Source organism: Corapipo altera, unplaced genomic scaffold (genome assembly GCF_003945725.1).
Source record: "Corapipo altera isolate COAL_440 unplaced genomic scaffold, ASM394572v1 0, whole genome shotgun sequence".
Lineage (NCBI taxonomy): Eukaryota > Metazoa > Chordata > Aves > Passeriformes > Pipridae > Corapipo > Corapipo altera.
Genome location: NW_020884872.1, coordinates 53,519,661 through 53,533,585, shown reverse-complemented (window position 1 = coordinate 53,533,585; position 13,925 = coordinate 53,519,661). Strand labels below are relative to the sequence as shown.

General features: G+C 38.4%; 1 protein-coding gene across 3 annotated transcripts in view; it reads left to right on the top strand.

Annotated features, from left to right (window-relative positions):
* TRPC4 (transient receptor potential cation channel subfamily C member 4) overlaps positions 1-13,925 on the top strand; it is a 130,845-nt gene that overhangs the window by 102,591 nt on the left and 14,329 nt on the right. For all 3 annotated transcript variants that reach the window (XM_027647399.1, XM_027647406.1, XM_027647415.1), the window contains 2 exons: positions 4,836-4,975; positions 12,365-12,678. In XM_027647399.1, the coding sequence (XP_027503200.1) occupies positions 4,836-4,975; positions 12,365-12,678 (454 nt within the window). The remainder of the gene's footprint in view (positions 1-4,835; positions 4,976-12,364; positions 12,679-13,925) is intronic.

Below are 13,925 nucleotides of genomic sequence, written 5' to 3'. Positions count from 1 at the left end.
TTCCTCCCAGAGAGGTAAAGGGGGCTTTGGGCAATGAATTGTCCCCAGCCTGACTGTCTAAAAGACTATTGCTTTTAGATCTATCCCTTGTATTTGGCTGGTTCCTCCTTCTTTTACCCCAGTACCTGCGTGCAAGCTGGTTATGTCCCCTCTGTTTTGTTGAGGCATCACCTTTCTTGTTGCTGAATACATAGCTTTGACATGAGCTCTAACAGCATGTGATAACATTGCTGCTTTGGCACATTAATAAGCAGGCAGTGCCTGGACTCTAGTTGTCTTTCCTACCTGTAACAGTGCCTCTATTAGACAGTCTTACCCCTGCATGTCTTCTCTTATGTCAGGTCATGTTTTGGAATTGCCCTAAAGTCTCTTTACAGAATAAAGTCAGGTACGATCCAGCTATCCATAAGTCTTCTAAATAGAAAATGAAAGTGTGCAAGGTCAGAGATAGTGCTGCTCTGATCTCTGGATTTATTTTTCTTTTTTTTAAAAAATACATAGATTTTCCTAGTTTTTTCCTGATTCTCCCAATTAATATAACGGAACAAAACTGGCATATTGTGTCACTGGGTGAAGATAAGAGTTGACTGACTTCTTCCCCCCAGACTCTTCCTTCTTGCAAAAAGATACAGTTATGATCTACGAGATTTCAAGACCTCTGGCTAGGTGACCATAAATCAAACCTAAACAGCACCACTGGAAGTCCCTGAGGTTTGTGGCTCAGAATAGCTTCATCATGTAAGCTCACTGGGCCTTAGGGAAGTCATCAGCTTTGCATAAAGGCGCTGAGATTTCAGAGTACACTTTTCTAGAATAGCCCTTCAGGTACACTTGGGAGGCTTTACAGAACTCCAGAGATCCCAGTTCTCCCAGCATTCAATTCTCCAATTAAGCACCCCTAAGGATACCTAGCCATAGAGACCTGGTAGCTGCAAAGGCTGATCACAGATTTCATGGTGAGATTGCCCTGGAGCTGTGAATTTGAGCAGTCAATCTTAGGACTTTGTACCAAGATTTTCATTCAAAAATTCATGTTTGGGAAGCTCTGCTGTGCATACATGGACTGTGTGTCTGTCACAAACATAACATCCATCCATCAGCCTAGCTTCAAATTCTCTGGATTCACATAAGATCTCAGGAAGTGCATTTATATATGGAGTGTGCACTTAGATGCTTTGGCTGACAAGAAGATTAAGCTATCACATCTCCATTACAACCAAAATGTGGGATTTTTGGGTTTCCATTGATGTTTGTGTGGAAAGAACAAGCCCTGCATCAGGATGAACATAAAAGTTGTCTTGAACTAAGAAAAAATTAGAACCACCACCTTTACGATGTCAAAGTATATTCAGAACTATCAGCTGACAAATGACTTCAAAATTGCTGGTAGCTTGGATTAGTTGTGTTTCTAATTCAAAATTATCAAATTTACAACAGCCATGTACTCTCTTCCACTATTCTATAATAGGTCTGTATTTCTCTGTTACTGTCGGCTTTACAATTACATTTCATTTTCTGAGGCCCAAGAAGTGCTTGGGAAAACAGTTTTCACTCACAAAACAGATCAAATGCAGCAGTGTTAGTCAGCATTTCTTTTTCAATCTCTACATAATCCTATTATATTTTAGGCAGTGCTGTCAAAGCATATGATGCTGAGCAACAATCTTACACAGAACAGCCCTGTTGCAGTGTGTGTAAGTTCATGTCTTTGACTGGTTGTGAACCATGGAATATCTTGGCAAAAGAATTTAATGAACCTAGATCCTCTTGTTTAAGCATTCATCCTATTATTCATCACATTCTATTTACGCTCTGTTTTTAAAGAGTATTTTAAAGAGAATTCTTAACTCTGTTGAGTTACGAAAAAACCATTTAATTCTATGTGTATATTGATTTCTACAAAGCCTTTTTATTTGAGGATCTTCTATCAGTCCAACTGTCTGCTTTCTATGCCATAGCAGTCTTCCCAGTTTAAAGATCCTGCAATTACATCTGTATTTATTAAATGAAAAAGAGCAAGGCACTGTTTTCTAACACTGAGACTTAGGGGCTGTATCTCTATTAGACAGCCTTCAGCTCCAGATCTCCTCTGAGCCTTAAGCCAGGTCTCCTCCTGAGCAGAGCAGTGATTTGTATGTGCAATTCTGCGGGTGAGGCAGGGGTGATTTAGAGCAGTGTCTGAAATGTGAAGGATATATTGCAGCCCACAAAATAGCTGCTTTTATGACCTAACAATGCTTAACATGTTATACCTGAAAGGTAGTAGAAGTGCAAGCAGGGACATTTGTAAGTTCATGGCCTGCATGGTGAAGGTTGGAGGGGACTGTGGAGAGAAGGAGGAGCTAGAGCTGCTGTCACCATGTTCATACTTAACATATATGGATCATGAGTGACCAGGTCTTTGAAGAGGAAGTGGTTAAGTCATTTCACAGGCTGAAACAGGCAGGCATATAGGAGCCTGCCTAGTAGCCCTGGGAAGGTGTGTTCCCTTTGTGATGGCACTTGGGCAGTTAACAGCAGCAATGTAGCATTATACAGTGGATATTGACTCCTGCCATGCAGTCATGTTCATCTGTTTTCTCACTGTGACACATCATGATTGCAGCTTGAAAATAAGTTAGCTTCATAACAGTGCTATATTTTGTTTATTAGTTTTATCTGCTAAAGTATAGCTAGAGTTTCAATCAACCTGTCTAGGCTATTGGAGACAGTAAAATTAGTATATCCCACTTTTCTGTCCACGTGTTCCCAGCATGGTCCTTTCACAGAATGTGTTGTCCCAGCTCTGCAGAATGCTGAAATGGTGATGTGGCATGGCTGAAAATGAATCCTATGAAGATAAAAGTTACTGGATCAGTCAGGTGATTGAGATACTCCTGAGGCTTTGTGGTTACTGTGATGACAAACGGAAACAAGATGGGACCATGTGTCAGAGGTTTGAGGGCAGAAGTTGGTGAGGAAGGGAACTTTTCTTTTAGAAAGCAATCAGGAGACAGAAAGGTCAAGCCAAACCACTACCAAATTAAATTGTAATAACTCAAAAAACCTACCTGGCACAAACAAGAATAGATCAGGTATCACTTCTTCGGGATCATGTTTGCAAAAAAATCCGAAGTTTTCCATCCAGTCAGCTAGAACACCATTAAGACAAAATGTTAAGATCCAAGGACAATTAAGCTCAGAGGAAGGAGAGATAGAACTCTATAGGCTCCTGCACAAAATCTCCTCAAAATTTTCTAAAAGAACATATGATAAGCAAGTGTAGAAAAACCATGTTGAATTAACTGTATCTCAACATCAATGTGAGAGACTGGCCTTATTTGTCCCTCTAATAAACATGAAAGTAAGAAATTCCTATAAGAAAATAATTAACTGTGAAAAATTAAAAGCTGTAATGGTATTGTTCTTAAAAAAATCTCTGTAGATAATAATATGAAAAATGCATCTAAATGTTCCATGTTTTTTTATTACCGTATATACTGATTTCAACTGGGATAGAGTTAATTTCCTTCACAGTGGCTAGTATGGGTGTTTTGGATTTGTGTTGAGTGCAGGGTTGATAATGTGGAGATGCTTTTGTTATTGCTGAGCAGTGCTTACACAGAGCCAAGGCCTTTTCTACTTTTCATACTGCCACACTGACAAGGAGACTGGGGATGCATGGGAGGCTGGGAGGAGACACAACCAGGACAGGTTACCCGAACTAACCAAAGGAATATTCCATACCATATGACATCATGCTCAGTATGATGAGCTGGGGGGAAGAGAAAGGAATGGAAGATTTGGAGTGGTGGTGTTTGTCTTCCAAAGTAACTGTTATGTGTGATGGGTCCCTGCTTTCCTGGTAATGGCTGAATACCTGCCTGCCCATGGAAATCAGTGAATTAATTCCTTGTTTTGCTTTTCTTGTGTGTGTGGCTTTTGCTTTCCCTATTAAACTATCTCTCAACCTACAAGTTATCTAGCTTTTACCCTCCTGTTTCTCTCCCTGATCTGACTGGTGGGGAGTGAGCAAGCAGCTGCATGGGCCTTGGTTCCTGGCTGGGCTTAAACCACAGCACCATATTATACAATAGTGTGGAGTATCTTCTTCAGAGAGGTTTTAATGTTTATAGCATTAAAGAGTCTGCACACAGTTGTCTCTCAAGCTGTTAAACCAAGTTCATGTCAAACAACTTGCAAGATTTCCCATTGGGATTGAATATTTCTGTTGCACTGTGTCTAGCACAATGTGTGCTCTGCTCACCTGGAAAGCAGTTTCCGTTCCTTCATGTCCCAAAGGAAGGTATCAATAAAAAACATCCTGCTGAAGACACTACTCTTTCATATGGAAAAGAAAGACTTTAGTTCAGGATTAAGAATAACAATAGAAATTCTCTTCCTTATTGTGTGGGTTTCAATCAAAATAAATTAATGTGTTGGATTGACTCCTGCAGTCATAAATTTTCTAATTTGAATTATTTTACATTGGTTGCCAAGAACTGAGTTGGCACTGGTGACAGGTTTTAAGACCCTTTTTGTACTTTCTAAGATACTGTGACAAAAGAGATTGAAGAAAGCCAAAGAAATTGCTCTTGTACAAGCAGAAGTTTTTGGTTTTGTTTGTTTTGGGTTTTTTTTGGTTGGTTGGAGTTTTTTGGTGTGTTGTTTATTTTTGGGGTCTTTTTTGGAGGTAGGGTTATTTGTTTGGGTTTTAGAGCACTTATCTATCTACTCTTTATACTTGATGTAAGGAGAATCAATCTGTAGTGTCCAGATCTATAAATAAGTGTCTAGAATAGTCACAGCCTTTTTTATTTAATATTCATGCTTAATGAATTGTGTTCTATTTACAGGTTTTATCTGGGGTGAAATTAAACAGATGTGGGATGGTGGACTACAGGACTACATTCATGATTGGTGGAACCTCATGGATTTTGTAATGAACTCCTTGTACTTAGCAACAATCTCTTTGAAAATTGTTGCATTTTCAAAGGTAAACTTTTTTTTTTTAAATTAGCAAAATTTTTAAAATAAATGAAATGAGGCTTCTTCAGTCTTTCCTCTGTATTTGGAGTTGCCCAGGTTTAGCAATGCAAGAGATGTATGATGTGCTCATTGCATCCTCTGCAGCAATGACAAGAAGCTAAAAGAGTATAAAAGCAAAGAAAACATTGGATTTTATGCTTTTTTCTTCTTGGCTTATGCAATCTTTTGTTATTTTGTCATGAACTGTCATACTGTTATTTTCTTGTAAAAGGAAAATTAATAATAATGTTTTATAATGTTTGCATACAATTATGTTTTTTGTTAATATTTCATTATTTTTCAGTAAGAAATTATTGCCCCTAAGACAGATTTATGCACCATGCAAAACTTGTGTCTGTTCACAAAGGTCCATATGTCAGCCAGTCAGGAGCAAGGATGAGCAAATACCTGGGATATGTTGACACACCAGACTTCTCCTTTGACAAAAGGTTTCTGGCATGCTGGGTCTCTGACTGCAAACCTTTGGAAGTCTCACTCAAAGAAATTTGGAGCTGTTACCTGAAAGAGGAAGGTGTTCCAAAATGTGGAAAGCTGTCATTTAAAGCTAATGAAATGCCTTTTTATACACAAGGATGCCTTATAAAGTGACTGGAAGATAAATAGTCATTTCACTTTCCTATGTAACAAAGTGAACAGTTCATTTAAAACAGATGTTTCTGAAGTATTGGAGTTGACCAGTTATTTACTTTAGAATAATATTAATTAGAAGACATTATAATCCTTTCATCTCCTAGACAGCTTCTGCTTACGATAATCACATTCCACGGTGACAGTATCTATGCATCCATTACTCTCCAAATTGGTGCTTAACATGTCAATGATAATCAACACAGTACATAAAGCACTCTTTGGTGCTGCAGCTATTATTTTTTTACTGCATGTTCAGTGTTGTATCTAAAAACCTTTTTGTTCCTTTAAAAAGCCTCAGTTTTGGTAGTCAACTGAAACACATGATGATATAATGAACAGAGTAATACAAGTGTGATTTAATACCCAGCCACATTTCCTTCACATACCTACAACAGAATTCATTACCAGTATGCCAGATGAGATTGAGAGGATGCCAAATGTAACCAGTATGTTTTGATGTAAAGCTTTAATTTTCTTTTCTTAAGCCTTGCAAGATAGGTTTTCCTAAGTTACAGCTTTTCTGTATTTATTGATTCAAATATATAAGCTCAGATGAATCAGCTCAAGCCATCTAAGAAAACATTTTGACTAGCTCTCTTGAATAAAATTACGAGTGCCCTCATGCTACTCTCCTCTGTGATAAGTATTCCCAGAGTAAAACATAGTGTTTATTGCCTATTTAAGTCTCTCTGACTGATACTGTAGTTAAGTAGATGGATATTTACAGCAGCCGATGGGATAGTGTAAAATACACCAAAGCATTTAATTTCAGGATGAGTGTACTGCTAAGATAAAGTTATCAGTTTCATTGCCAGTATTCAAATAAAATGAATACATCACATAATTTTTAAAGGGCTATGCTTTTTGTCTCTGTGTATCAACATGTGAGGTCTTACTAAATTATCCAGTATGTCCACTGAAAATGCTTTATTATCCATAAAAATGTCATAATAAACAATGCATTGTCCGACAGTTTTTGAAAGTACAAGATGACAAATTTTAAGCATCACATTTGTTTTGATGGAGGGTTATGGATAGAAATCATGGTGCTTTAGGAAAAAATGGTTCTTTTTATGGTTTTGGAAGATACTTTATTATGTACTGATGTGTAAAGTTAGGTGCAGTGCCAACTTCTATGCAGAACCTGCTTGCTTTATCTTAAATATTTGTTAAACCTGAACATTGGACCTAGTGCTGTTTCTTTCCAATTCTGCTAGAAATTACATGCAAGTTCATATTACTGATAATGTGTGTCAGCTTTGACATGAAGAACTAGTAGAGAAACATGTTGCTATTTAGGGAAAGAAGTCTGAAAAATAACTAAAGCTACATTATTTGTCTCAATATTTACTGGTGTAACGATCACTGTGTCAGGTCTACTTTGTTCAGTAGTAAATAAGATTATATATCTCCTCTGCCTCCAGTTCTGCAAAAGCTAACATCTTCTTACATATTTGCATTATAGAATGGTTTTGATTGATATTTTACCAGATTCATAGACCAAATGTCCATTTATATAGGATGATTAACACCCCTCTGTCCCTGAGAAACGGACTCAATTCTTCACTGTAGTTACCATTTTAAAGCCCTCTGCAAGGCCTCCTACCCCCTTCCTACTGCTGCTCTGAAATTCAGCATAATGACTGCAAAGATTGGGTCATACATTTTAAAATAGGAAGAGTTCACATTTACATATGATCTTTCAGGGAAGGATTTAAAATACTTTTCCTGAAATGAATATTACGTAACTTTTCTTTTTGTGATCAGAAACAAGGCGTTCACCTTTGACCAAGGTCCAACAGCCCATTAAACATTCAAGTAGCCTGATCTACATGTCTTTTTGATCTCTCTTGGTGCTTTTGTAAGATCTACAGATCATGTCTTTTGTTTTAATGTGAAACCGGTGATCACTCAGCTTTTTTCTCACAAGTGGTTCTGATATTAGGTTTGCATTAGAATTCCTTTGAGTAAGGATCAGTTGTTATCTTATATGCCCTGGGTGACATCGCAAAAGCATAATATATTTGCCTTGAAACTCTGTTGTTTATATGCTGCTCCATTTGTTTTTTGCTCTTCTTAATTTTCCGCTGATGTGCCATGTAAATTTCCTTCCACCAAGGAGCCAGTAATAGGTTTTATTTAATCACATTAAGTGATGGTTGGCTTTGTTACATGTCAAAAGGTCGTGTTTGCATTTCAACTGGGGACAGAAATTCATCAGGGTCACAAAGTAATAGAGGACTGCAGAGTATCAACATCAGGATTTACAGCAAGCTCAGTGTTGCTATATTTACTCTTACCATTTTCCATTCCTTAGAACAATAACCATTTATTTATTCTACATAGAACAGAAGAACATCAACAAACATGAGTGAGAGAACAAATACTTCAATTTTGCATGTTTTGGCTTCTTTGACCCTAAGATACAGTTTTTCTTCTTCTTTTTTCCTTTTTTTTTATATTATCACTGTTCCTGGTTTTAGTATACCTTGTCTTTTTGCTTCTCTTTTTTATCTTCCTTTTCACATGGAAGTTTCTTTGCTCTCTAGATGTTTTCTTGATATTTCTAGATTTCTTTTCAGCATCCTCTACTATAGTTAGTGAAATCAGTAGGTTTTTGTTGCTAGAGCCCTCTTATCCTCATTATTTTCTTTCTGGCTTCTTACAGTTAATATATTTCACAGATCATTTCCAAACTTATTTCTCAGGCCTTCATCTTTCTCGCTTTTTTTCCACCAAGTATTTCCAGTATCTTACATAATGTTTCTTCAAAACTAAAATAACAGCCATCACTCTCTGCTTACAACCATGACAGCTTTTGAATTGTATCCACACATGCAGGAAGCAGTTGGGCCCAAAAAAGGCAGAGTCAGTTAAACTGAAATAATATAGTTGTGCCTTTTATTCCCATTTTTACAAATAGGAGGTTATTTGATCTTTTTTGAATGTTTTAACAAACAAGTTTTGTGTCTTGATCCAGGACATCACAGACAAAGTCCTTTATTCTCACTTTTCTCCTCAACATCATTTCTTTTAGAAAATGTGACATTAGATACATCTAGCCAGACTACAGCTGTAAGGCAGCCTCTCCACTTCCCCAACCATCAATGAGGAGAAAATGAGAAACTTAAAAGAGAGCAACTCATCTGACCTGTTTGGGATATCCGCTTTCCTACTACTCTAGAAATTCTCATTTTTCTTTGCTGACTGTAAAACTAGGTGACAGAGAACACAGATATGGCTATCCACATCTGATTCATTAAACTTCATCCTTGCTCTCTTGCTATGTCTTATGCTATACTTATTAAGTTTCCTGTACTCCCATGTTTTTCTCAGTAGGGTTCCTTAGTTTTTTCCTATCTCCGCCTCTTCTGCAACGTCCTTGGAATCTACCACTACTTGCCCTCACCTAAAATATGTCTGCAGTTTGATGCTTTTGATTGTCTACCAAAACCCCCATTTCTTCTGAGTTCCAAATATGTTCTTTATTTTACTTTATTCCCCCAGTACACCCAGTGTTCTTTTCCCTAACCTGAGCATCTACTCAGATGCTCAGGTTTAGGTTCATCACCTAATCTTTGTTTGTACCAACAGTTGTTCCTAGTTATTTAATAGGTGCAAGTTTGCAGCTATGAGGGTTGTAAAGTGCCATGAGAATCTGCGGTACTGTGCTGTATAATATTATTCAAAGAAAAACATTATAGGAATCATGGTGAGAAATTTTCAGCTCTCTCTTCTCAATAAACATGGAAAAAATTTTCTTCTACTTTTTCTTTGTGTTTTATCTCTTAGCTGTTGTCTCTGTTAACTAAATTCTGTTTTCTTCTGCCTGTTTTTCATCACTGATCTTGAATCAATCAGAACTGAACTGAAGGGCAATAGTTGATGAGGCAAAAGAGCATGTCTCTTGAAGCTCTAATTCCAAATGCAGTAAGACTTGATTTTACAGCATGATCATTAGGGAGAGGATAGTCTAATGAAGAGAGTACCAATCTATGACTCCAGCAGGTCTAGATTTAACTCTCTGCTCTGTAGAGAACAAATATTACTGGTAATGAAATGTGAGGCTGAATAATTCTTAACTCTTTAATTGACTGTTCTCCTATTTTGCAGTTCTCATCTACAAATCCACAGACTTGTCAGCTGCTATGGCTGCTTGTATATGAGTAAATGAAATTGTGCCAAGGATTGCTGTCAGGCACTGGGACGGACAGTTGCACGTGCACTACCAGTCACTTAGAGAAACCCTGGTGTGGTGGACTACTGTGCAAACTATCAGTGTCCACAACAATGTCCAGTTCCCATTACAATTTGAATCCTAGAATCACAGATGCATAGAATAGGATGGGTTGGAAGGGACCTTTAAAGGTCATGTGGTCCTGTGCCTCTGTAATAAGCAGAAACATCTTCAGTGAGATCAGTCTGCTCGGAGCCCCATCCAGCGTGACCTTGAATGTGTCCAGGGATGGGGCATCTATCACCTTGCTGGGAAACCTATGTGTTTCATCACTCTCATCATAAAAAATTTCTTCCTTACATCTGGTCTGAATCTACCCTTTTTCAATATAAAACCATAAACCCATGTCCTATTGCTACAGACCCAATTAAAAAGTCTGTCTCCATCTTTCCTATAAGCTCCCTTGAAGAAGGCTTCAAGGGAAGGGAAGGGAAGGCTGCAATAAGGTCTCCCCAAAGACGCCTTTTCTCAGGCTGAACAACCCCAGCTCTCTCAGCCTTTCCTCAGAACAGAGGTGCTCCAACTTTCTGATCATTTTCATCTGGACCTGCTCCAACAGGCCCATGTCTTCCCTTTACTGAGGATGCCAAAGCTGGATGCAGGTGTGCAGTAGAGGATGTCCCTCTATTCTCACCAGAGTGGAGTAGAGAGGGACAGAACCACCTCCCTGGACCTGCTGACAGCACTTCTTGTAGCCCAGAACACAGTTGGCTTTCTGAGCTGTGAGCACATAATGCTGGTTCATGTCCAGCTTTTCATCTACCAGTACTCCAACTCCATCTCCTCACAGTCCCTTCATTCCCCAGCCTGTATTGGTACTGGGGGCTGCCACAACCCTGGTACAGGACTTTGCACTTAGTCTTGTTAAACCTCATGTGATTTCCTTGGCCTACTTCTTGAGTCGTTCACATCCCTCTGAATGGCATGCTATCTCCTTTTGGCACGTCAACTGCACCACTCAGCTTAGTGTCATCTGCAGATTTGCTGAGGGTGCCCTCAACCCCTCTGTCTATGTCATTGATAAAGATGTTAAACAGTACTGGTCCCAACACAAATCCCTGAGGGATGCTACTTGTCACTGATCTCCATTTCGACATGGAGCTGCTGTCCAGTTCTCTGCGGATGCAACCATTCAGCCAATTCTTTATCCACCAAAAAGTTCACACACCAAATCCATCTCTCTCCAGTTTAGAAAGAAGGATGTTGCAGGGGACAGCGTCAAAGGACAAAAGATAGATGACATCTGTAGCCCTTCCTTTGTCCACTGATCTAGGCACTCCATTGTAGAAGGCCACTACATTAGTTAAGCAGAACTTGCCCTTGATGAAACTGTGATGGTTGTCTTGAATCACCTTCCTGTCCTCCAGGTACCTTAGCAGAGATTCTAGGCGGATCTGTTCCATGACCTTCCCTGGCACAGAGATGAGGCTGACAGGTTTGTTGTTCCCAGGGTCTTCCTTTCTTCCCTTTTTAAAAATGGGTGCAATATTTCACTCTTTCCAGTCGCTAAGGACTTTGCCTGACTGCCATGACTTTTAAAATATCATGGAGAGTGACTTGGAAACTACATCAGCCAGTTTCTTTAGGATTCTGGGATGCATCTCATCAGGTCCCATAGACTTATGTATGTTCAAGTTCCTCAGGGGGTCTTGAACCACTCTGAGAGTCGTCACCTTCTTTGGAGGATGAGTGTACTGTTGAAATGATGTGGTGCCTGTGTTGTCTCATCTTGCCCCAGTGACACAAAGAGTCCCTTTCCTTACTGCTGCGAGCATGCACAGTAGCTTTGAAGGATGCATCTGTGTGGCCTAGAGTAGGTAAATACAGACTACTCCATAGTCTCTCTTTGAAAGGGGCTTTATATTATATTATCCCTTCTTTTTAGAGTGCTTCATAGCATAAATTCTGTCCTCTGATATGTTCCGTAAAACAGATTATTGAGATGAAATAAATAATAATGAGTCTGCCACAGTAGTTAAGCCTCAGTTCAAAGTAATATCTTTCATCTTCAAGAAATTTTTGGTAGAGCTGGAACAGGAAAGAGTCACAGTTCCAGGGATCAGACTTTTTGATAATGAGGCACACAAGCAGTTTGCCATGGTTCATTAATAAGCAGCTTTTTCATCATTGGTCTAGTATTAGTGATTAAGTGATATACTTATTCCTTGATTGAATGCTTTCTTCCTACTTGCCAAATTTTTTGTGGGTTTCTATCCATAATTGTCAACTCTGCACTGTTCTTCAAAGAAATCATTTACCTGATATTACAGTTGGAAGTTTCTATAATTCTAAAAATGAAGGTGTTCAAAACTGTTCCTTTTGTTCTGTCAGAATTTTTAGACTTGCTTTCGTTACTCTAAAAATTTATTGTGATATCTGCAAATTAACTGAACAGCTTATGAAGAAACTGGCATATTTGTTTATGCATAAAAATAGTGGAGTAATTTCTTCCCTTCTGCTTGTTTTCAGTATAGTGGGTTAGTTCCACGGGAGAGCTGGGACATGTGGCATCCAACCCTGGTGGCTGAGGCCCTGTTTGCAATCGCAAACATCTTTAGCTCCCTGCGCTTGATCTCGTTATTCACTGCAAATTCTCACCTGGGACCTCTGCAGATATCTCTAGGAAGAATGTTGCTGGACATTTTGAAGTTTCTCTTCATATACTGCCTTGTGCTGCTAGCTTTTGCAAATGGATTGAACCAGCTGTACTTTTACTATGAGACAAATGAACCTGGCAACTGCAAAGGAATACGATGTGAAAAGCAGAATAATGCATTTTCAACGTAAGTGTCTGATCTATTTCTATCCTTCCCTTCTGCCTCAAATATTTTAATCACTTTGATGTGGTTTACAGGAAAGAGGCTCCCTTTTCTATTGGTATTACACTGGTGTCCTGACAACCACATTTAATTTTACCCTAATTAAAAAAAAAATAAAAAATTAACACTACATCACTCTGTAATAACTTCACCCCATACCACAGTAAAGTCCATACAATCAAGATATCTCAAAAGATAAAAGGTAAAAAAAAGGTAAGAGGAAGATATATGAAAGTAGAAGGTACATATTTAGAATTAAAGTCACCAGATCAGAGGTTAATTATCCAGGCAGCTGTAACTCTGCATTTCTTCTGTGTCTACACGTGAGCATTAAATAAGTCTGCTATCTAACATGAAGATTTCTTGTAAATGTGATAAACTGACGCAGGAAAGGAACGTGCAGTCCAATCTTCTACTGACCCTACACACAATCAAATTTCTATTCTAATTTTTGATATAAAGAATTTATTTTTCTTTCACTTTAAGTCAATTTTACTTCATTCTGGTTTTTAGTTCATCTATAGTACCAAAATACTACCAAATTAACACTAATTCTCTATCTTGTCTTTCAACTTCCAGCCCAAATCAAACTCCTGCTATAAATGTCTGTTCCCTACTTACTTCTGTGTATCTAGGCTGTTTTTAAAATAAAATTATTACCAATAGCTTGCTTCTCAAGGTAGATAATTTTATAAAAATAGCAGCCTTTATGTCATATTAATCAACTATGTTTTCTCAGGCACAGCATATTTATCTTGCATATTAATAACATCTACGCAGGTCTAAATTTTATGTGATCTGAACAGAAAAGCACAGGGAAATTTTTCAGAGCTCAACTTTGAGGGAAGCAATATTATTAATTTGGGAAATAGCAGGGCCTACTGGTAGTAGTGTCAGAAGATGGTGCCAAGGCAAACTGTGATGAGCTTTTTCAGCAATTGTGGGGAAGGTAGAATAGTGGTTGTTCAATTTGTGCTCAGACAAGTGTAAACCATATAAGGGGCTCCAGAGTTGTACTTTACCACTCAGATACACCATGTTACAGGAGTAGAGATTCAGGACCTGCCCTCTCAGGTTCTCTCTCTAGGATAGAGCTGTACTGAGTTGCATGGAAACATTTCACAGATGATACCATATGGTGGGAAGGAGGCCAAAGGGTTACATTTTGTCCATCTCTGGACAGTACATCCCAAAGTGTGGGATGCAGGGTG